Source organism: Protopterus annectens, chromosome 10.part0, assembly GCF_019279795.1.
Source record: "Protopterus annectens isolate FY-2018-M chromosome 10.part0, PAN1.0, whole genome shotgun sequence".
In the NCBI taxonomy this organism is placed as follows: domain Eukaryota; kingdom Metazoa; phylum Chordata; order Ceratodontiformes; family Protopteridae; genus Protopterus; species Protopterus annectens.
This window is the reverse complement of record NC_056744.1, coordinates 362,021,062-362,046,242: the sequence shown is the minus strand read 5'-3', so window position 1 is coordinate 362,046,242 and position 25,181 is coordinate 362,021,062. Positions and strand designations below refer to the sequence as shown.

Below are 25,181 nucleotides of genomic sequence, written 5' to 3'. Positions count from 1 at the left end.
GCTACAGATGTCAGAGTATTCAGTTGCTTCAGTTTTTCAACACTGTAATATGAAACATTTTAATTACAATGTAATTACCTTCACCATAGGCTGCTGTTTTCATTGTATTTTGCTGCTCACTATTTGTTACATAACAAACCACCTTTATCAGACATCCTGTGAATTGAATTAAATTATTTAAAAGTCAAAAATAAAACACTGCATTTTTCTCTATAGCTGCAAACATCTGATGTATTTCAAATGACACTAATGTGGCTAAAAAAATATTAAACTACAGCTAAAATAATTTCCCAAACTCCATAAACCTACAACTGTAAGTAAGCAAAAACATGTAAACAAATATAATTAAAAAAAAAACAGCAGTGTGCCTTAAAAACATTACAGTTAACAGCAAAATATCAGCATTTGTGGTAGTTTGGTACATCAACAAGCAAAAGGGAACCATATCTTACCCCTTATTTTGAGAATAATGAGGGAGGGTTTGGAGGTGGGTGGTAGCCATGTACCTCATTCTGGTAGTACCACACACCTTGGTGATGCATACAGGCTCAGGAGAGATCTATTAATATTATGCAAGTGGTCCCTTAGTCCAGCGATAGCCAGAAAGATATTTAGTCTCTAGAACACTCCATGCGGTGATCTATTTGCTACCTCCATCCAACAACAAAAAGCACAGCAGGTGTTTTGACATGATTCCCCTTCAAGGTTGCCACAGCAATGGCCTCCCATGCTTCTTTATAATTCTTCACCTCTTCCTGTAATGCCCAGATTCCTGCAGAAAGCTTTGAGATGCAAGACAGTAGTCATCATCATCGCCCTCTCCTGACCCAGACTTCTGAGGCCTCACCTATTGGAGGTTCCCTGGCTCTTGGATCCTGTTCTGGATTTGATTTTGCACCTTTCCTGGGAACCTTCTTAACTTAAAATTTACCACTTGCTTTCTGCAGTTCCAGAGATGGTTAACAATAAATCTATCCCTGTGGAGATGGTCAGGATTATAACAGCTCAATAATTCTGTCCCTGTGGAGATGGTTGGGATTATAACAGCTTCTCAGAAAACTTCCGCTGACTAGATCTGTCACAACAAGTGGGAAAAATGTATTTCTTGAGTTTGCCAACAAAACATTGACCCCTTTTCAGCCTCAGTTTTGGGTGTCCTAGCTTCCTGGCCTCTTTTTGATTCAGGCTCAAGTTTTTCTACGATCAAGGTAGAGTTGGTGATGATGCCTGCTTTCACTTTGGCTTTCAGGAATGTTCACTAGTCTAAGCTGTCACAAAACCCCCATTCAAACCAGCCTCGTTGACAGAATTGAAATACCTGTCAGCCATCACTTCATGTAGAAGGATTTTGGAGGTCCATCTACTTTTATCCCTTTGTCCTTACTTGATATTTCAAAAGGACATTGTGTCTCTGAGAACAAATCCATCCTTTCTTCCCAAGGTGGATTCTGCGTAAAATATTTCAGTCTATTCGTCAACCATTTTTTTTCCAAATCTTCTGAACAAAGAATACAAACTACATATCTTGGGTATGTATAGGCAGTTGTGTTTCTATCTTCACAAAACAAAATCATTTAGAAAGGATAACTGGTTTTTGTTTCCCTTGTTCAAACCAATATGGGGGGAGTTGTCTAAAATGTCACTTTCTGGATGGCTGTCAGGCTTTATTACCTCTATTTATGCAATCAACAAATCTCTTTATGGTGAGTCAAAAGCTCATTCTACCAGTGCCATAGCGTAATCTACAGCCTTCTTCAGAGCCTTTTCATTAGACAGCATTTGTAAGGCTGCAAACTGTGCACACTTTTATCAAACATTATAAGTTGGACTGCACCTCCAGCACTAGAGCAACCTTTGTTGCTACTATCCTGAAGGATCTCCTGTCATGAGACCGCCCAGTAATCATCATAGTTTTGGATTTTGACCTAGGATATAAAAGTTATATATTTAGAACAGTGACAGAGCCTTTTATTCCAGTCCATCTGATATGACAACCCACCCGCCATTCCCCTTCCCTGTTCTGTAAGGTCTGAAGGATCCTTCAGTTGTACATCATTAATCCTTCTATAGTAGAAGTTATATATACTCTTATGGCACCAAACAAGATCTGATGTAACTAAGGGAAATGGTGCATTATGAGAAGGAAAAATTGTCAAAGGGGCTTGAAGCTGAAACATTGAATTACCGATTTTCATCCAACAAGCGGTGCAAGAGCCCACATGTTGTATCAGGCGGACTGGAATGAGAGGTGCTATTGTTATGTTAAGTACATAACCTTTTATGTCATTCTATTTATCACTGTTGCAGTACCCCTTACATTAGTGATCCCCTAGCTCAATGTCCAGCCAGTATATCAAAGTCTTGGGTTGTAAAATGGACATCATCCATCACACATATACTCCCTGCACACTGCGTGGGGCATAAAGGTATCTTCCTTGGAACTTCTTTGCGGCCAGTCTGATATGTCTGATCATCTGTCTGAACCCTCCTTCATCTGCCTTAAGGACTGTTGTGAGCAGTTTTTATTTTGCTTAGGTGCTTCTCACAACCATATGTCTTGTCCTATTTCTCAGATGTTTGTCCCTAAAACTCTGTTTAGTCAACTCTCCTCTTTTCCTCTTTGGCCATTTATCTAAGGAGCCAAATTCTTCAATTGTTGGTTCAGTTACAATGGCAGAATTGTTCAGGCCCAATGGTCAGCTGTTTGTGAAGAAGAAGGCCGATAAAGTTTGGTTGGATTCCTCTGCTGTACCACATCCCCTGGATGTCTCTCGAGGCTGGAGAAAGCCCGGAGGATCGCCTGGTTCTTCAGTCAGATTCCTCTGCCATGACTGCTTTGTAGGCTAGCATGGATCCGGCTTCTCACACGTCCTCAGAGGTTCTACAGACATCTGCTTCGGATGTTCAAGGGAGGTGCGCAGATTATATCCAAAGGCCCTAGTGGTGTTCCGCAGAGTCTTGTTAGAGAGGAGATTCCCACTAAGCTAATTAAGTGTCAGCAGTGGTCTGTGCCAACTAAGGTATTTAGCGCTGACATTCCTTTGAAAAAGAAGCAGAGGGTTAAGCATATTTCCCTGCTCCTAGGCATCCTCAGTGTGAATGGCAGGATTTCCCACAGGTTTTGTTTAATGCACTTATGGCTTTGAATTCCCCCCTCAGGGAGTCTCTCTTTCTGCCCCCCCTGTCTTCTTACTCCCCTAAAGAGGCTTAGGGAGCAGGATTACTCTGAAGAGGAAATGGATTCTGACGAAGAATCTTTGGTCTCCCTTAGATTATGGTTCTGAGGGAGAGGACTGTACAAGTCTGGATTCGCCCTTTGAGGAGATTTCCTGTGGGGACACCGTTTCCCATATGTTCGAGTTTAAGTGGGACTGTACTCAGGATGTTCTTCATGTTTTACTGTTGCAGTCATCACATTTAGGGTTATCTGCTTGCAGTAGCCCTTATTCGGCCTGATTATCAAAGTCTTGTGTCCTGCGTCGGTTGCTGTCTCATCTTCCATGACATCAGGTAGTCAGGGGTATAAAGCATGCAGCCGATGCCATTACATCAGTCTTTCTTGCCGTGCGGTGCCTGAAGCAGAAACAGTTCACAAGTGCCAGTCGGCCGACTCCTGAAATTTTTGTTTTCGAGTTTTAGATCCGAAGTCTTCAGCTAAGCTAAGTACCCTGTTGGGGATCCTTTTTCTTGCTCTAAACTGATGTCAGTAAAAGTTAACAATTGTATTTCTTGTGGAAAGCAAATACCTCATAAAGGTTTTTATTCATACTGCATTCCTTGCTTAGGCCCAGACCACGATGTACATCGTTTTCTGTTCTGTGCCTTATTCAAACCTCATACTATTCGTTGTTGGTTCATTTGCGCATTTAAATATTTTGGTACTCGGTTCAGTTATCCAGAAATGGCTTCGGTAAGCCACCCTACTACCGACATACTGAAAAAACGCAAAAATAAAGACAGAGACCGCTTAGGTCCAAAGCTGCCGACGACACTTCTCCTAAGCTAGTCGCCAGTTCGCTGGTACTCAGTGAGGCGCTTTCGCAGCTCCTGATACCCGCTACTTCAGATTCAAAGGCCTCTATTGAGATCCATTCGTATGCTGTGAGATGCTTCTTCGACTGTGGAACCTGCGGAAGTCTCTACCTTGGATGGGTCTGGAGCCGCTGTGCATATTAAACCGATGCCATCTTCTTCTTCAAGGCCTAAAACTCGATCCATGCCTAGAAAACCAACGGCCAGACCGCATAGTCATGCCCCTATGCCTAAAAAACAAATTATAAGAATGGCTGAAGACCTTATTACTTTAATCAGAGGAAGACATACTTCCCCCTCTGAGAGACCTAGGACTGATTTTCCTTCTGATTCTTCTGATCAGGATTCTGAAATGTCTGTTTTCTCTGATGACCAGGATTTGTCCTTATCTACCTATGAGGATTCTGATGCAGAGGATTCCATTCCCTCTGCTTCCCCTCCAGAGGATTTCTCTTTTGCTGAAACCTTGCATACTCTTAGGGAGCATTTTTGCTGGGAAGTCCAGGATTACTCTGACTCCAAAAAGAGGCTTTGGGAATTCTTACTCCTGCCTCAACACAGGCCTTTAGCTATCCCTCCTGTACTGGACATTGTAGATGATGCCTTCTAGGAATCTAGCCTGGCCCCTGACTCTTTACCTCCTGCTCCCAGAAAACCTGATAGGTATTACAGGGTACCTGACTCTCACGGGTTCCTCTTTAAAAATCCTACTGCAGATTCTGAGACCATTTCACAGGGACCCAAGGGCATTAAGACTACTACTGCCAAAAATCCTACCCCCTCTGATAGAGATTCCAGGGCGCTGGATAGATGGGGTAAGAAGGTATACACTTCTGCAACCTTGGCCATTAGGGCCTTAAACTGGCAGTTTCATATGTTAAAGTATCAGCAGCATATTATTGGATTGCTTAAACAGAAAATGATGGTGATTCCTGACTGTGCTGAAAATAAAGATTTACAGGATTTGATGCATTCTGCTGAACAAGTTGGAAAACATACTTTGCAATGTGGTTTTGATTCATTAGAGGCATCTTGCAGGGCTGCTGTCACTGGTTCTGTAGTTTGAGGGCATGCTTGGCTTAAGGAGCAATCTTTGCCAGATCATGTTAAAGCTAAATTACTGGATGCTTCCCTTAAACCAAGACTGCCTGTTTGGCAACAAAGCAGAAGAAGTACTTAAAAAGATGGAGGAAAAAGCTAAATCTGTGCAAACTGTTAAAGATTGCGTACAAGTACAGCCTTCCAGATTTAGTAGGCATTGACCCTCTAAGAATTGGTCCTTTCCTTGCCTCTTCCAGGCCTTCTCAGTCCAAACCCAGAATCAGCAGAGCACCCAGGCTTCAGTCCCAAGGTATTCACAGGCCTAAGCAGTGGGGGGCTCCCACTTCCAAAGCAGGGAGTAGTAAGACCCCCCCCCTCCCATGGTAAACTGTCTCAATGACTTAACTTTAAACCTTCCAAGCCCTGCTCAACTGACTGTTCCTTTAGGGGGTAAAATTGCCCTGCATGCAAAAAATTGGGAACTCATTACCCAGGACAAATGGGTTTTAAATATGATTTCCCAAGGATACAGATTCTACTTCCACTCCTTACCAACCCCAAACAGTTGGCTAGACCTACCCCCAAATCAGTGGGCAGAGGCTCAAAAGCAAGTTCTCTCTCTTTTAAGCATCAGGGCTATTCAACCTGTCGCAGAAGAAGAATCGGGGCAAGGTTTCTACTCAAGACATTTCCTGGTTCCCAGAAAAGACGATTCCTGGTGTCCTATCCTGGACCTGTCTATCCTAAACACATTTTTGGTAATCCCAAAATTCAAGATGCTAACTCTTCATCAGCTGCTTCCACTGCTAGACAAAGATGCCTGGTTGGCAACACTGGATTTAAAGGAAGCCTACCCTGCACATCCCAATAAGGGAATCTTGCAGAAGATACCTACACTTCAAAGCAGACTACATGCACTATCAGTTCTCTGCATTGCCCTTTGGCTTATCTACTGCACCCAGAGTATTCACAAAGTGCCTAGCTCCAGTCATTGCATTTTGCAGGCAAAGAAATATTCAAATATACCCATACCTAGATGATTGTCTAATTCAGGCAGAAAGCCAGGACATACTATTAAATCATCTGGCATTTGTAAAGAAATTGTGAACGTCTCTGAAGTATGCCATAAACAAAAAGAAATCACATCTTGTACCCTGCTAACAAATTGTATTCCTGGGAGCAAGCTTGAATACAACTTCCCAGATGGGCCTACCTCATGCCAGAGAAACAAGTTTATTTGACAGTCTACGTCAAACTACTGGCCACAAGGACCCAACTATCTGCAAGGAAAATACTGCAAGCCCTGGGGTTCATGGCCTCTTGCATTCTGCTAATTCCATGTGCAAGACTGCATATGAGGAAACTACAGTGGTATCTAAAAAGCCTATGGTGTCAACATTCTCAGGATCTAGAATCAATGCTTCCTATCATACCTTGTCTACAGATAGAGTTCCTTTGGTGGGCAGAGGCCTGCCACCAAAACAAGGGACTGCCATTCACTCTACACCCTGCCGCCCAAACCCTAACAATCGATGCATCAGACTATGCATGGGGGGGGCTCACTTGGCAGGGCAGTGTATTCAGGGCAAATGGAACCCAAATCAAATGCACCTGCATATCAATCAAAAAGAAATGTTAGCTGTACAGAATGCTCTGACAGCCTTCAAGGACCACATACTTCCAGGACAATTATTGGTAAAGACGGAGAACACCACTGTTATGTGGTACATAAGCAGGGTGGAACCCACTCATACCCTCTCTGCAAACTAGCCATGGCTCTGTGAAACACAGCCTTGAACTACCAGGTGCACCTACAGGCTCAATTCCTGCCAGGAAAGCTAAATACACTAGCACAAGACCTAAGCAGAAATCTCATGGACCCACACGAGTGGAAACTGGAAACACAGATATTCAACATGTTGAGAAACAAATGGGGAGCCCAGAGATAGACCTGTGTGCCTCCACCCAGAACTACCAATTGGACAAATTCTGCACAAGGACTCCCCACAAACAAGCTTGGAAAGTGGATGCCCTGTCCTTCACCTGGAAAAACCTATCAGTTTATGCCTTTCCCCCTCTGCCTCTCCTCTCCAAGGTACTGCTAAAGATCAAACAGGACAAATCAAGGACAATACTGATTGCACCAGACTGGCCACGCCAACACTAGTACCCCCTCTTGCACAGTGTGTCACTGCTGGCACCATAGCAGCTGCCTCAAACCCCTGCCCTGCTGTCCCAGCAGGAGGGCCAGAATCTGCACCCACAGCTTCAAACCCTGAACCTGGCAGCCTGGCTAATTGCCTGATCTCTCCGTTACCATCCCTCAGTAAGCAAGTGATGGACGTCATTCTGGAGGCAAGGAGGCCTAGTACTATAAAATCCTATGCTGAAAAATAGAAAAGATTCTGTTCCTGGAGCCAAACTCAGGGAATGGGCACAGCAGTGCCCAATTTACCCCACATTCTTCAATACTTAACTGAGATGCTTCACAAGGGCCTTTCCTTTTCCTCCATCAAAATTCATGCCTCAGCCATTTCAGCTCATTACAATACAGAACCACCCCTCTTCTCTTATCCACTGCTGAAGCAGTTCCTCAGAGGGGCCAAAAACTTAAGACCACCCAGGAGAGCCCCTACTTCAGCCTGGGACCTTAATTTTGTATTGGAAAAACTCACTGTATCTCCCTTTGAGCCAGCTGCAAACGCAGAGTTGAAATTCCTTTCTTGGAAAACAGCCTTCCCTCTAGCCATCACTTCAGCAAGAAGGGTGTCTGAATTACAGGCCCTCATGGCAGTGGAGCCTTTCCCTCAGGACCAATCCCTCCTTCATGCCCATGGTGGTATCCAGTGTGGCCATTAATCAGTCCATTCATTTGCCAGCCTTCTTTTCTAATCCACAGAACAAAGGGGAACGAATACTGCACTCCTTGGACGTGCACAGACAACTTAGATTTTACTTGGACAGGGCTAAGACTCCCAAGAAATCTGAACAGCTGCTGGTTGCATTTGCTGCAGGGGCAGAGGGGAGGGCCATTTCAAAGCAAACCATTTCTAAGTGGATAGGCCATTGCATTAATTTCTGCTATAAGCACCATGGGAAACCTACCCCACAGGGGATAAGGCCACATTCAACCACCGCTGCATCTACCTCTACAGCCTTTCTCAGAGGTGTCCCTACCAGGGACATCCTAGAAGCTGCTACCTGGAGATGTGCTTTGTGTTTCACTGTTGCAGTCATTACATTTGGGTAATCTGCTGGCAGGTTGCCCTCAGTCAGCCTGAATAACAAAGTCTTGGGTCCTGCATCGGTTGCTGTCTCCTCTTCCATGACGTCAGGTCATCAGAGGTATAAAATATGCAGCCGACGTCATTTTATTCAGTCTTTCTTGCTGCATGGTGCCCGAAGCAGAAGCAGTTCACAAGTGCCGTTTGGCAGACTCCTGAAATTTTCACATTTGAGTTTCAGAACCGAAGTCTTTAAACTAAAGCTAAGTACCCCGTTGGGGAAACGTTTTCTTGCTCCTTACCGATGTCAGTAAAAGTTAATAATTGCATTACTTGTGGGAAGCAAATACCTCATAAGGATTTTCATTTGTACTGTATTCCTTGCCTAAGCCCAGATCATAATGTGCCTTGCTGTCAGTTTTGTGCTAGATTTAACCAACGCACTATTAAGCGTTGGTATATTTTTGCTTCTAAATATTGTGGATCAAGATTTAATTATCCTGAAATGTCATCTGTTAGCAATCCGACTACCGGAGTTCACAAAAAATGCAAAAAAAAAGACAGAGACAGACCATCGAGGTCCAAAACCGACGACGAAGCTTCTTCTAAGCCAGTCGCCGGTTCGCCGGTACTCAGTGAGGTGCTTTTGCAGCCCCTGATACCCGCTACTTTTGAGTCGCAGGCCTCTACCGAGACCCTTTCGGAGTCTGGTATGCCGCGAGATTCTCAGAGTATTGAACTCGCGGATGTCTCTCCCTTGGATGGGTCCGGAGCCACTGAGCAGGCACTGGCTTCTGAGGGTGTTTTCAGGCCTCAACATTTTTATATTAAACCGACGCCAGCCTCAAAAACAAGATCAAAAACATATTCTATGTGTAAAAAACTGACGCATGAGCCACATGCTCAGGCCCCTATGCCTAAAAGACAGATGATCAAAATGGCTGAGGACTTAATTACCTTGATCAGGGGTTCCCAACCCCCCCCCCCCCCCTGCTAAGAGGCCTAGGCAAGGCACTGATTATGATCTTCAGATCAGGTTTCCATTTCTTCTGATCAGGAATTTTCTGTTCCTCCCTATGAGGATTCTGATGCAGAGTAATCCATCCCATCTGCATCTCCTCCTGAGGATTACTCTTTTGGAGAGACTTTGCATACTTTAAGGGAACATTTTCACTGGGAGAGTCAGGACTTCTCTGAATCAAAAAAGAGGCTTAGGGATTTCCTTCTTCATCTTCAGCATAGGCCTTTGGCAATACCTCCTGTATTAGACATTGTTGATGTGTTTTCGGAATCAAGCATGGCTCCTGATTCCCTTCCTCTGGCTCCTAGTAAGCCAGACATATATTACAGGGTTCCTGACTCCCACAAATTTCTATTCAAAAATCCTGCTGCTGATCCTGAGACTATTTCACAGGGTCCCAAGGGTGTAAAGGCCTCTACAGCCAAAAATCCTACCCCCTCTGATAGAGATTCCAGGGCGCTGGATAGATGGGGAAAGAAGGTTTATACATCTGCTACCTTGGCAATTGGGGCCTTAAACTGCCAGTTTCATATGCTTAAATATCAACAGCATGTTATGGGCTTACTGAAACAGAACATGATGTTGATTTCTGATTGTGTGGAAAATAAAGAGTTACAGGAATTATTGCATTCAGCAGAACAGGTTGGAAAGCATACTTTGCAATGAAGCCTCTTGCAGGGCCGCAGTTACTGAATCAGTGATTAGAAGGCATGCCTGGCTCAAGGAGCTAAATCTGCCTGATCATGTTAAAGCTAAATTGTTGGATGTCTCCTTGCAGCATGATACTGTGTTTGGTAATAAGGCAGAAGAGGTTTTAAAGAAAATGGAAGACAAAGCTAAATCTATGCAAACTAAAAGATTTATTGCAAGTGCAGCCTCCTAGGTTCAGTAGGCACTGGCCTACTAAAAATTGGTCCTTTTGTGTGTCCGACAGAGCCACTCAAGGCAAATCCAGGTGCTCAAAAGGCTCCAGATACCAATCACAGGGTTCTTACAGGTCAAAGCAATGGGGTGCCTCCACCTCCAAATCTGGAGGAAACAAAGCACAACCCAGTAAGCAGTCTCAATGACTTTCCTCTACCATCACCAAGCACTTATCTTTTGGCAGCCCCCTTGGGGGGAAAACTAGCACTTCATGCTCAAAATTGGCAGTTAATTACCCAGAACAAGTGAGTATTAAACATAGTATCCAAGGGGTACAGATTTTATTTCCATACTTTGCCAATTCCAAATGGATGGCCAGATCTGCCACAAAATCAGTGGGCAGAGGCTCAGAAACAAGTTATGTCCCTCATGGATATGAGGGCTATTCAACCAGTACCAGAAAAAGAAAAAGGACAAGGTTTTTATTCAAGACTGTTCCTGGTACACAGAAAAGACAATTCCTGGCGTCCAGTACTGGACTTATCAATTTTGAACACATTCCTAAATTAAAAATTCTGACTTTACAACAGCTACTGCCTATGCTGGGCAGGAACGCTTGGTTAGTAACTCTAGACTTAAAAGAGGCATACCTGCATATCCCAGTAAGGGAATCATGCAGAAGATACCTCCGCTTCAAGGCAGTTTTTTTGCATTACCAATTCTCTGCATTGCCCTTTGACTTATCTACTGTGCCCAGGGTCTTTACAAAGTGCCTGGCACCAATAATTGCATTCTGCAGACAAATTTATCCTTATCTGGACGACTGTCTCATTCAAGCAGAGGACAAGGACACTCTTCTTCAACATCTGGCATTTGTAAAAAGGCTTCTAACATGCCTAGGGTACACTATAAACGAAAAGAAATCCCAACTGGTACCCTCGCAAATAATTACATTCCTCGGTGCAAGCTTGAATACAACTGCCCAGATGGCTTACCTTACGCCAGACAAACTAAGGCAACTGACAACATACTTCAAACAGATGGCAACAAAAACCCAGTTATCTGCAAGACAGATTCTGCAGGCTTTGGGGTTCATGACATCCTGCATTCTACTAATTCCATATGCAAGACTGCATATGAGGAAACTTCAATGGTACCTAAAAAGTTTATGGAGTCAACATTGTCACAGTCTGGAAACAATGATTCCTCTCATTCCCTGCCTACAACAGGGGTTTCTTTGGTGGGCAGAAACATGTCACCAAAACATTGTCACAGTCTGGAAACAATGATTCCTCTCATTCCCTGCCTACAACAGGGGTTTCTTTGGTGGGCAGCGACATGTCACCAAAACAAGGGACTGTCATTCACTCTACCCCCTGCCACCCAAACCCTAACTGCAGACGCATCAGACTATGCTTGGGGGGCCTACCTGGCGGGGAGATGCATTCAGGGCAAATGGAGCCCAAAACAAATGCATCTGCATATCAACCAGAAAGAGATGCTAGCTGTTCAGAATGCTCTGACAGCCTTCAAGGACTTACTTCATCCAGGACAACTACTGATAAAGATGGACAACACCATGGTTCTGTGGAACATAAACAAGCAGGGGGGGTACACATTCCTACCCCCTTTGCAGACTAGCCATGGCATTGTGGAACACAGCTTTGACTTACCAAATACATCTTCAAGCTCAATTCCTGCCAGGAAAATAAAATACTCTGGCAGATGACCTAAGCAGAAATCTTATGTACCCACATGAATGGAAACTGGATCCACAAATCTTCAGCATGTTAACACAGAAATAGGGGAGCCCAGACATAGACCTATTTGCCTCTCCCCAAAATTATCAGTTGGACAAATTCTGCACAAGAACTCATCACAAAAAAGCATGGAAAGTGGATGACCTACCCTTCAGTTGGAAACGACTATCGGTCTATGCCTTTCCCCCTGTGCCTCTTCTCTCCAAGGTCTTACTAAAAGTTAGACAGGAAAAAGCAAAAATGATCCTAGTTGCTCTGGACTGGCCTCGCCAGCACTGGTATCCACTTCTAAGGAATATGTCTCAACTTCCTCCTTGGTGCTTGCCTCAAATACCTCATCTACTGTCTCAGCAGAATAATCAAATGCTGCACACTCGGCTCCAAACTCTGAATCTTGCAGCATGGCTGATCATTTAATTATTCAAGCAACACCTCTCAGTAAATCTGTGATGAATTTCAATTTGGAAGCCAGAAGGCCTAGTACTAGAAAATCTTATGCTGAGAAATGGAAGAGATTCTGTGCTTGGAACCAAGCACAAGGAAGAGACACAGCAAAGCCCAATATTCCTCAGATTTTACAATATTTGACTGAGATGCTTGACAAGGGCCTATCTTTTTCTTCAACAAAAATCCATGGCTCTGCCATCTCGGCTCATTACAACACAGAGCCTCCCCTTTTTTCTCATCCTTTGCTTAAACAGAATCTTAGAGGGGCCAAAAATTTAAGGCTTCCCAGAAGGTCACCAACTCCTGAATGGGACCTCAATTTTGTGCTGGAAAAACTCACCCTGCCTCCTTTTGAATCAGCAGATACTGTGGATTTAACATTTCTATCTTGGAAAACAGCTTTTCTCTTGGCAGTCACTTCAGCAAGAAGGGTTTCAGAACTACAGGCTGTCATGGCTGTGGAGCCTTTTATTACATTTTACCCAGACAGGGTGTCCCTCAGGACCAATCCTTCTTTTATGCCTAAGGTGGTATCCAGTGTGGCTCTTAACCAGACAATTCACCTGCCAACATTTTACCCAAATCCACAGAACAAGGGGGAGCAGATTCTGCATTCATTTGACATACACAGACAACTAAGATTCTACTTAAATAGGACCAAATCTCTAAGAAAGTCTGAGCAACTACTGGTAGCATTTGCTACAGGATCAGAGGGGAAGGCTATATCTAAGCAGACTATTTCTAAGTGGATAAGCCACTGCATCCATTTCTGCTGCTTGCACCATGGTAAACCTGTGCCCAAGGGAATTGGGTCACATTCCACCAGGGCTGCGTCTACTAAGCAGCTTTTCTCAGAGGGGTTCCAACTAAAGACATTCTAGAGGCTGCTACTTGAAGCTCTGTTCATACTTTCACAAAGCATTATCATTTGCCTCTCTCCTTCAAATCCAGGCGAGGCTTTGCCACTGCAGTTCTGCAGGGCCTTATAGCTGCTCCTAATGCTGTTTAGTTCCATCCTCCCAACCATAGCTTTGGGATTCTACCCAAATGTAATGACTGCAACAGTGAAACATGAAGAACATAGTACAGTTGTGTACACTTACCATAAATGTAGATGTTCGAGTGTATTCACTGTTGCAGTCCGGGTTACCCATCCACCATCCCCCTTTTCTTTCCTTCACTATATACTAAAGCCTTTGTGGTGTATTTGCTTTTAGATGAAGGTAAAGTTTATGTTGCTAAAAGTGCATTTACATATATTTCTGTTTATTTATATATATATATATATATATATATATATATATATATATGTGTGTGTGTATATATATATATATATATATATATATATATATATATATATATATATATATATATATATATATATATATATATTTTTGCTCCCCATTTGGGGGGGGGGGGGAGCAAGAAAAACTGAATAAAATGGTGTCGGCTGCATGTTTTATACCCCTGACGACCTGACGTCATGGAAGAGGAGACAACAACCAACGCAGGACCCCAGACTTTGTTATTCAGGCCGACCGAAGGCAACCTGCCAGCAGATTACCCAAATGTAATGACTGCAACAGTTAATACACTCAAACATCTACATTTATGGTAAGTGTACACGACTGTACTTTTCTGATATTCAGAAGAGGTGCTATGAACTTCGTGGAGTTTCCTAAGCCCTCTGCTGTTCCTCCTGTTCTCTCTGCCATGTTGGACACTTTTTCTGACACTTCTCAGGCTCCTGATTCCAATCCCCTGCTCCTCAGGCTCCTGATTCCAATCCCCCTGCTCCTAAAAAATCTGATAGATTTCATAAGCTGCCTGATGATTACAGATTACTTTAGAGGTATCCCTCTGCTGACCCTTCTGTTATTTCTGTTTCTTCTAATAAGCCTTCTAAACTTTTACCCTCTACTAAGCTGCTTCCCTTTAATATGGCCAGCAGGAGTATGGAAAGGTAGTAGTCAGAAGATGTATACTACTGCTACTCTGCCCTTTAGGGCTTTGAATTACCAGACCCATATGACCAGTTATGTTTTGGCCCTTCTTTCTTGGGCTTTTCAAGTTATTTCATACCTTCCTGATTCTGAAGGGAAGGCTTCAGCCCTCTCTTTTTTGGGGTCCTCTTCTCAAGTACCGCTCCATTCCATTAAATGTAGTTATGGTGCAGCTGATGCCTCTTTTAGAGCTGCTGCCTTTGGTTCTGTGTTAAGGCGTTACCCTTGGCTTTGCCTTCAGCCTCTACTTGATGATATTAAGGCCAAATTGATGGATGCTCCTGTTGACTCTAAACATCTCTTCAGTTCTGCAACTACTAAGCTTTTCAAGTGTCTTCGGAAGAAAGGTAAGGCTATGTAGGAATTGAAACACATTTTTGTTTCCCCAGTTCCCAAATTTCAGAGGAATTGCCCTACTTAAGTCTGCCTTTGTACACAGTCTCGCTCTCCTCCCAAAGGTAAAAAGGGTTCTAGAATGGTTCCTCCTGATAAATCTACTCAGTCTCTTTCTGCTCAGATGTCTTATTTTCCAGGCAAGCCAGATTCTGTCTGCCTGTCTTCTCTCCTGCCAAAAGTCAAGTTCCTGTATCTTTTCTTCTTTCCCTGTCCATTCCCATTTGGCTAAGGATCACTTAAGATTCTTGGGGTATTGCATGGTTTGGAAATTCCTTCCCCCTTCCTTTCTTGGCATTCCTTAACCTCCTCAGGAACAGCTGACCTTTTTAATGGATGTTCTTCAGAACCTTTTATCTTAAGGTACTATCCAAGCAGTTTCTCCTCCTCAAAAGGAGAAGGGTTTTATTCCAGAATGTTTCTGGTTCCCAGGAAAGAAGGTACCTGGAGACCTATTCTGGGTCTTTCCCAGCTCAACACGTTTTTGAATGGTTCCTTCCTTTCGAATGTTATCCCTTCAAACCTTGTTTCCTCTTCTTCTGCCTCAGATTTTTATAGTCTTACTGGATCTGAAGACTGCCTATCTCCACATTCCTTCTCATCCTCATTTCAGGAAATTTTTACATTTCTCTGTTTCTTCATTGCATTTTCAGTTCCCAACTTTGCCATTTGGCCTCTCTACTACCACAAGGGTCTTCACCAAGTGCCTCACTCCTGCTTTTTACAGGATTAGGGGAACACATATTTTTTCCTTATCTGGACGACCTGCTCATTCAGGTTTCTCTCCAGAGATTTTGCTTCAGCATCTTCACTGTGCTGCATGAATTTTGCAAACCTAGGGTTTATAGTGAATTTCCAAAAATCATTCCTAACTCCTTTACAGGGTCATGTTTTTCTCAAGTGCAGTCTCCAGACCATTCTTTTTTTTTTTAAACACCTTTATTGAATTATCACTTGTGCCATATACAAATTTACGTTTATACAAAAGCAATCGAATTGTATTAAATTAACATTAACAAACCTTATACTTCACATATATTGCTATATATCATATAACCTAAGCAACATTACATAAATTATTCAATTGCTGCTCCTTTTTCTTTAGACATCCTTATTAAACTAACACTTATGACATAAGCAATCATACGTTTATATAAATGAAAACAAAATACACTGACAGCAATCCTAGTTGCAAGCATTTTACATCACAAACCATACGGACACGCTCCCAGTTGCAAACATTATACATCACTTATAATCTACCCAGTCATTTTCATTCGAACATTACATAGCTCATTTAAGTCCTGCCTTCTTTTACGCCTCATTCCTCCCCTGTATGTATTTTTCCCACAGCTTCCATTTTTCCCTATGTAGTTTGCTCCTGCCCTTTTCTAAATATCTCAATTCCAGTTGTTTTTTCTCCGTTATTATATACTTCTAATATAGTTGGTTTAGATTTTAATTTCCATTTTCTAGTAACTGCTTTTTTGTCTGCCACCATAATTAGACACAGCAAAGCCTTACCATGTCTAAGCAATTCCGATTCTTTATCGTAGCTCAGAAAAATCATCTCCCTCGTCACAGCAATCCACCCACCCAGCATCTCTAACCATGCAATCCCACAGGGAATCCTTAAAGCCTCCAACCCACCACAGTCCCAGAAAATATGTTCCCAAGTACCTCTTCCTTCCACAGCACACCTCCATTTGCTATCTACCCGAGGAAAGATTGTCTGGAGTTTACTTTGGGAAATAAATCTGTGTAAACATTTCCAAGCAAAAACCCTAAATATTTTTGATTTTGTTGCATATTTGGAGGACATGCATATATCCTCCCATTGTTTTTTTTGTGAATTGCTTATCCAGTCTCTCTTCCCAATCCTTTAAAACCTTCTCTGAGTGATTCTTATAGTTAATATGCAATATTTTATATGCTGTACTAATTAGTTCTTTTTTAATGGCAGCTTCTGTTCTAGATTCTGCTCAGAACTCTACCAGCTGGTCTTTCGTTTAGGCCCCCCTATTTCTTTCTTTTTGCCTGTAGTCTGATATCAGTCCTTGATAGGTAAGGCAATCTCTAACCTGCAGTCCAAATTAATTCTTGGCCTCTTCCTATTCTATTACCTTTACCTCTGCAGTTATTTTCTCCCAGTACCTTGGTTCCTTTGCCAGTTTTATCCAATAAATTCCAGCCCCCTCTTGCCTATTGTCTGGATCCTAATTGCAGTCATCCCTGTCGGCATAATCTCCTTTCTCCATTCATGTGTTGGTTTAGGTCTTAGAATACTTTCTGTTACTTTATGGATATAACATTCTATATGATTATTATTATTCTCCTTAAAGGTCTGCATCCAAAATCCCAGTCTCTCCTTGTTTTTTGAACTTCCCCTCTGTTTCAACATCATCCCTTTCAACTTTGAATTCTATTTTCTGCTTGTGCTGTGCATAGGAGTTTTAAGTGTGTAGCTTTGAAATACCCCTTCAAATTGGGTAATCCCAATCTGCCCTGTTCTACTGGAAGAATCAGCTTATCCCACTTGACTCTTACCATCTTCCCCTCCCAGATAAAGTCCTTCAGCTCTTTATTAATTGGCTCCAGACGATTCTTATGCTGGCGTACCTGCCTCCTCCCTAGGCTTTACATCTGATTGCATTCTTTCAGTCCCTTCTTCCTCTGGTCTCAGTTGCAGACAGGGAGTTTCTAAGGGCTCTGGGGTACATGGCTTCCGCCATTCCTATTCTTCCTCTTGCCGTACTCCATATGAGAAAGCTACAGTGGTTCCTAAAGTCAGTATGGCTTCAACCTTTTCATTCTTTGGACTTTCCAATTTCTGTTCTCCCATGCCTCAAGCTAGAGCTTCAGTGGTGGATTCATCAAGTCTCTCAACCCAGGGATTCATTTTCAGCTTCCAGTCCCCACTCATGAACCCTTTTCGGAAGCTTCAGGGCCTTTGGTCTCTTTGTCAAAAGAAAGACCATATCAACATCAAAGAAATGAGAGCTTTTCTTCTGGCCATTCAGGCCTTTCATTCTCTAGTCCTTCCAGGGCTCTTCAAAATTTTTATAGACAATACCACAGTGTTGTGGTACATCAGCAAGCTTGGAGGGGGGGTATGGTCTTACCTCTTGTGTAGACTAGATATTCTGGATTTGGAGCTGGCTGTCCAGTATCCGATGACTGTTCAGGCTGATGTTCTTCGTGTGTCACTGTTGCAGTCATTACATTTGGGTAATCTGCTGACAGGTTGCCCTCAGTCAGCCTGAATTCCAAAGTCTTGGGTCCTGCGTCGGTTGCTGTCTCCTCTTCCATGATGTCAGGTCGTCAGGGGTATACAACAAGCAGCTGACGCCATTTTCTTTAGTCTTTCTTGCCGCGCGGTGCTCGAAGCAGAAGCAGTTCGCAAGTGCTGGTCAGCCGACTCCTGAAATTTTCGAGTTCGAGTTTCAGAACTGAAGTCTTCACTAAAGCTAAGTACCCCATTGGGGAAACTACCAGAAACCCATGGCCTCTGGCTTGGAAGGTGGGCGCCCTCTCTTTTTCGTAGAAGGAGGTGTTTCTTTATGCCCATGCCTTCCCTCCCCTTCCTCTCATACAAAGGGTTCTGTTCAAGATAGAATAAGATACTCCCAAAATCTTGTTGGTGACTCCCTTTTGGCACAGATACCATTGGTCCCCTCTTCGTCTGCATTTAGGCAAGGGAAGTCATCTCAAGTTACCTCAAAGGGTAGACCTACTCAGACAAGACAGGGGGTCTCTCATCCATCCCCACTTGTTCACTCTTCATCTGACACTGTAGGTGATAGGGTTTTGATCCCTTTTAGGCAACCAGGAAATCTTATTTGTCCAAATGGAAGAGATTTTCTGTTTGGTGTCTTGCTTGTAACCTGGATGCACTTTCTGTGGAAGGTCCTGTGGTTGTCTCTTATTTGTATGAATTGCTTAATGCTGGGTTGGCATATTCTTCTGTTAAAGTCCACCTGTCGGTCATTTCTGCTTGTCTGACTTTGGCTTCCAGATTTGAGATCAAACAATTCCTTAAAGGTGTCCTTCATATTAGGCCTCCCAGGAAGTCTGTTCCTTCTTCCTGAGACCTTAATTTTGTCCTGGAAATATTGACTCATGCTCCTTTTCAGCCTGTAGCTTTGTCTTCCTTACAGCATTGTACTTGGAAGACTGTTCTTTTTTTTGGCCCTTACTTCAGCCAAAAGGGTGTCTGAGCTTCAGGTCCTTATGGCTGTGCCTCTTTTTTTAGTTTTTCATAGGGACAAGATGTCTCTGCATGCTAATCTTCTTTTTGCTCAAGGTGCTAGTGAGAAGGTTCTTCACACTTTGGATTTGCATAGACAACTCGGATATTATTTAGATAAAACTAAAGAGTCTGTATCCTATAATCAAATGCTGAACATGTCAAAAGAGCAAAAATGCCAGAGCTCGAACTCCTTATTGTGGGGGGCTGCACCCCCCACACTCCCTGCTAAATATGTATTCCAACTCCGAGATCGCACTACAGTGAGAAAGGGCAAATATTCCAATCTTCACTGTACTGCGATCTCACACAAAACAGTTCGAGGTCCGGCATTTTCGCTCATTAGAGCATTCAACATTGAACATATGATATAGACCCAAACTAAAGTAATTTGCAAATCTGAGCAACTTTTTGTTTCCTTTCATCCTAGGTCTTTAGGTTTGGCTGTTTCTAAGCAAACTGTTTGTTCCTGAATCTCTAAGGCTATTTCATTTTGTTACTGTTCACAGGAAAAGACTTTCTTCTTCTGTTAAGTCTGATTCTACCAGGGCTGTGGCTTCTTCTGGTGTTTTTTTTTTTTTTTTTTTCCAAAGGATTGGATCCCAACTCCATCCTTGAGGCAGCTACTTGACTTTTGTGCATACTCTTACCAAGCATTGCAAGTTGAATGTGTTGTCCAGGGCTAGAGATGGATTTGCCAGGGCTTTCCTGCATGGCTTTCTTGAGGGCTGTGCTGGACCTTCCTCCTCCCAACTTTCCTGCAGAGCTTTTGTACTCTCCGTAATGTAAGGAATACTGCAACAGTGATATGGAAGGATATAGTACAGTTGTGTAAAATCTTACTGTGACAGTAGATGCCTTTCTCTTCACTGTTGCAGTATTCACTCCCTCCCTGCTCCCTATTTTTTCTTTCTCCTTTTGGATGCACTTGTTCCTGTTTTCCTCCTTGGATTATTGTTCTTCCTGGGGCTTTTCAGTTCTGAGGGAGGTATGTCTATACATCACCTTTATGCCCTACAATATTTGTGGGGAGGATACATGTGATGTACAACGTCGCTATTGCAACCTAAGGCTTTGATATACTGGTGATGTACAACATCCCTATTACAACCTAAGGCTTTGATATACTGGTGATGTACAACATCCCTATTACAACCTAAGGCTTTGATATACTGGTGATGTACAACATCCCTGTTACAACCTAAGGCTTTGATATACTGGTGATGTACAACGTCCCTATTACAACCTAAGGCTTTGATATATTGGTGATGTACAACATCCCTGTTACACCCTAAGGCTTTGATATGCTGGTGATGTACAACATCCCTATTGCAACCTAAGGCTTTGATATACTGGTGATGTACAACATCCCTATTACAACCTAAGGCTTTGATATACTGGTGATGTACAACATCCCTATTACAACCTAAGGCTTTGATATACTGGTGATGTACAGCATCCCTATCACAACCTAAGGCTTTGATATACTGGTGATGTACAACGTCCCTATTACAACCTAAGGCTTTGATATACTGGTGATGTACAACATCCCTGTTACAACCTAAGGCTTTGATATACTGGTGATGTACAACATCCCTATTACAACCTAAGGCTTTGATATACTGGTGATGTACAACATCCCTGTTACAACCTAAGGATTTGATATACTGGTGATGTACAACATCCCTATTACAACCTAAGGCTTTGATGTACTGGTGATGTACAACATCCCTATTACAACCTAAGGCTTTGATATACTGGTGATGTACAACATCCCTGTTACAACCTAAGGCTTTGATATACTGGTGATGTACAACATCCCTGTTACAACCTAAGGCTTTGATATACTGGTGATGTACAACATCCCTGTTACAACCTAAGGCTTTGATATACGGCTGGACATTGGGCTACCCTTGGCAGTGCATCCCTAATGTAAGGAATACTGCAACAGTGAAGAGAGGGACATCTGCTGTTATGGTAAGATTTTACACAGCTGTACTTTAAGACGCACAGTCTTGAGCAGTCATACTGTATCCCTGTTTATATTCCCATACCTTGCAATACTTAATGGCCCCTCAACGCAAGTACATAGAAGCAGCTTGTGTAGCATGTTAGTGACTTAAAGCTGGTAGAAACTACTTGGTAAATTTAGTGTACCTTGCGAGCAGTGTAAAAATGATTGTAAGATATGTTTTGCCAAGCTCATTTACTTCCATTTTTTATTGCTGTTCATATAGAGTACTTAACACCACCGTTTGCAGCAGGTACCTTCCAGGTGTTTTAACAGAAATGTAGACTCATTACATTCATTTCAGAGCTGGCCTACTGCCATAGCTATAGTCATATGTCTGCCATAAATGGCTTCAGTGAACTAACACTAATAAACAGGAAAAGTGTAAAGTTTTTTTTTTTTTTTTTTTGTTTGTCTGCACGAAAGCAGTCCGTATCCGATAAAAATTTGAGCCTTGCCAAAGTTTTGAGAAAGATCAGGTGGGCTTATGGAATTTTCATTTGAGATGGTCTTTTATTTATGTATGCCCTATGTAGGGGGCACATGTTTAGAGTTGTACTGGACTGATATTGCATGTCTCTGCTTTGTTTCCAGTTAATGAAGATGCTGTCTGAATGTGTAGAAGAGCACATTGACCTGCAGTTGATCTCCTTCTGCATCAATCTTGCTGCCAACAAGAGAAATGCTCAGCTGATCTGTGAAGGTGAGGATGTTGTCATGGGACAGCTGCATAGGGGTGGTAGGACTACTGGGGAGCAGATCCTGCGAATACTGGAGATAAGATGAGGAGAACATGTAATTAAGGCAGCTTGTTTTCTGCAAGAGGACATATTTATTGACTGCTACATGGATAATTAGTATAGGGAACTGAAAAGAAAAGTAACTAAAATGAGACCAGCATGGGCACATCTGATAGGTGGAGAACAGGATTAGGCTAGTTGGAGATGGAGTTGTTGGCTACTGAGATAAGGTACCAAATCTGTAATTGTTTCTTTGTTTGAAAGTGTTCACATAAGTACTTTTAAGCACTGGAAAGGTTAAGGATAATGTTTTGTCAGGCAGATACAGTGTATTGAGTTTGTGCCTTAGAGGGGCTTAGGAGACAATAGAAGCATACCTGTTTGGTTGTGCCAGTGTGTCTGAGTGCTTTTAATACTGCAGTGTATAGTAGCAAATAAAGGAAGAAGTCTTAATTAAGAGATCTGTGCTTACTAAGGCATGTTATTAGACTATGCCATATCCTTAGATCTGATGTGAAAAGAGAGATGTCTTTTGTGTTTATTATAGGTTTGCAGGTACATGCGCTAGACTAATGACCAACAGGGCCTTTATAAGCGTAGTTGTGCAATCCCACCCAGTTGTGCCCATATGTATTATGGACATTTATTAGGAGGGGGCATGTTAGTTAGGAAGTTTCTAGAGGTTATGTGGGGGATATGTTTGTTTCAGCATTACTGTCTGATTCTGTCTGTCAGAAACACAGGGGCTAGACCTAGGGTGAATTTTTGGTTTAGTATCCATTGGTCATGGTTACACTTAAATAGTGTTAATGATGGACTCTGCTTTACATGCCTGTTCCAGAGCATGGGGTATATCTGAGACACATATCTGTCTCAACCAACATGTCCTATTTGTCACAAGCAAAATTTAAATCCTTCAATCTAGTGGTTCTGATGCTATTTATTTTACGGATGTGCAAAATGTCCATCAGAGCTGCATCAGGTGATGTCTTGTATGCCAGGCATGGATCATCTCTCAGTAACCTGTAGAAGACAATAGAGATAGAACTTTAAGATCCATCTAGGACAATGTGTTTATACCTTGGATTCCCTGGTAAGGAGCCTTTGTGGGAGTTCCAACTGTTGCATATGTCTGGTCAGGTATATGACAAAAGGGGCATTATACTCAATGATGTGTAAATAAAGTGGCCCTATGACTTCCTTAGATCTGGATGCCATACCCTTACTTATAAAGATGATGACATAGAATGATTTTCTTACTACCTTGGCCACATGTTGGTCAAAGGCCAGACTGCTGTCTTTATACGTTCCTAGATCCAACACTTAGGGATGTCTTATCAATGGAGAAATTACACTGTGCAGCAGTTTTCCCAAAAGCCACTATAATGCACTTCTTGACATTGAGATTTAGTCTATAACTTTGGTATCAGTCATTTGTCTGTGTTTGTGACATGGAAGGAATCTGTAGTAGCTCCCAATTAACAATCATCTGTGACTTGGTCAGCCAAAGGCCCTTGACATTAGTCTTTACCTCCAAGAAGTAGATGCCAAGTCCCAGCATGGAGCCCTGTGGTACCCTCTGGTAACTGGTTTCTTGGTGGAAGTGGTATCACAATCCTGACTTCCTGTGCCCTTTTTGTGAGACAACTGGCAATCCCACGAGTTATGTAGAGATTCATGCCCAGTTTGGTGAGTTATTCATCTATACTGGAGTTGGGGTATTGTAGCAAATGCCTTTGCCAGTTCCAGATAGGCTGTATGCATTGTTTTCTCCTTATCCATTACCTTGGTGACCTTCTCAAATAAGTCCACCAGGTTTAGTAGGCATTATCTTACCTTGACAAAGCTAAACTGGGCTGGGTCCAATGTCTGAAGGTTGTCTGTCTGTGTTGATCATTTCCATGATTATTAATTTCATGGCTTTGCATGTTGTACTAGTCAAATCTGTAGCTTCTGGGGTCATTTGATAGATCCGCCTCTGGGAAGTGGGGTAACCGTTGCAGTCCTCCTTTCTCATAGTGCAAAGCCTGTTTTGAGGCAACAGTTGAAAAGTGACTCAAGTGATCCTGGTTGGCCATGTTTCAAGCTATTCAGAAGGCATCCTGGGATATTACCAGTGTCCATTGAGGTTGTTTGTGACCTTAGCTAGTTCCACTAGGACTTGCTGTCTGTTAATAGTTTCTGGGGAGGGGTTACACTAGTAGATATTTCATGGGGGGGTGAAGTTTGAGATCAATTTGTCAGCCAACAAATTCAGTATGTTGTTCTGGTCAGTGAAGCTGGCACCATTGACCACCAGTTCCGACAGTCTGATGTGTGATGCCTTTCAGTTTTTGTATATAGCTGAAGAAGGTCTTGTGGTTGTCTGTCCTGTAAGGCTATCTTGACCTCATAAATGGCCTTGTTGGACTTGATTAGTCTGTTTCCTGCTTAGTTTCATTGAGAGCTGCTATCTTTATGGGAGTTGCTCTTCTTGATTTTAGCTTTGACTGTTCTCATTTTGTTGTATACCCTGTTAAAGTTAGGATTCCACCAGTGTGATTTATTTTTCAATATTGTTTTGGGCTTGCTTCTGGTAGTAGAGCCGTCTCTATAACAGCCATGGTTGTAAACAGTGTCTCTGTGAACAGTTTTGCATAGGTTGCTGGGAACTCTGGGTTGGGACGGGGCATTGAATTTTGACAAACTTTTAACAGGATGTAGTTTACTTTAGAATAGTTCTTAACTTTTACAGGGTTTGCTGGGGTTACTGAGTTTATTTTTATTTGTAGTGAGTATTGATGGCATCTAAAAAAGCTGTAACTAGGAAATGGAATTCTGCTCCTGAACTAATTGTGGATGATGTGATTAAAATTATGGATGAGTTTGAAGAGAGAAAGCAATAAAAATAAAATTTCATAGACTAATCCCGTGGTATATGTATAAAAACTTTATATATATTATTTTATTTTTTAAAGATTTTTATGTATTTATTGATGTCTTTCCATATCACTGTTGCAGTTTTCTTTACATAAGTGATTTCCTGCCAAGGATAGCCCAATGTGCGGCCAGTATGCCAAAGCCTTTAGGTCTTATAGGCAGCGTACATCACCCATATGCTTCCCATGTGAGGCGTAGCATAAAGATGACGTACAGATGTAAACAGTCTGAACCTTTTTGCACCAGTCTGAACGCCATTATTGAACATCAGTCTGAACGCCCTTCTGCAGTGCTGGTTACCAAGCTGCTTTCAGATAAGTATCATTTTGGACTTTCTTCTCTCCTTTTTTTTAATTTTGTCTGGTCTTTGTGTTGTTGTCATCCAAGAAGGGTGTGGGAAGCAGATTCCTCATAAAGACCTTCACGACCAGTGCCTTTTTTTTGTTTGGGTGATTCCCATGACCTTACACAATGCTGTGT

General features: G+C 42.5%; 1 protein-coding gene across 1 annotated transcript in view; it reads left to right on the top strand.

The window, feature by feature from the left end:
* KIFAP3 (kinesin associated protein 3) overlaps window positions 1-25,181 on the top strand; it is a gene marked incomplete in the record, with an annotated part of 1,467,647 nt that overhangs the window by 618,657 nt on the left and 823,809 nt on the right. Inside the window, 1 exon segment of the mRNA XM_044085270.1 lies at window positions 21,637-21,745. Coding sequence (XP_043941205.1) covers window positions 21,637-21,745 — 109 coding nt within the window.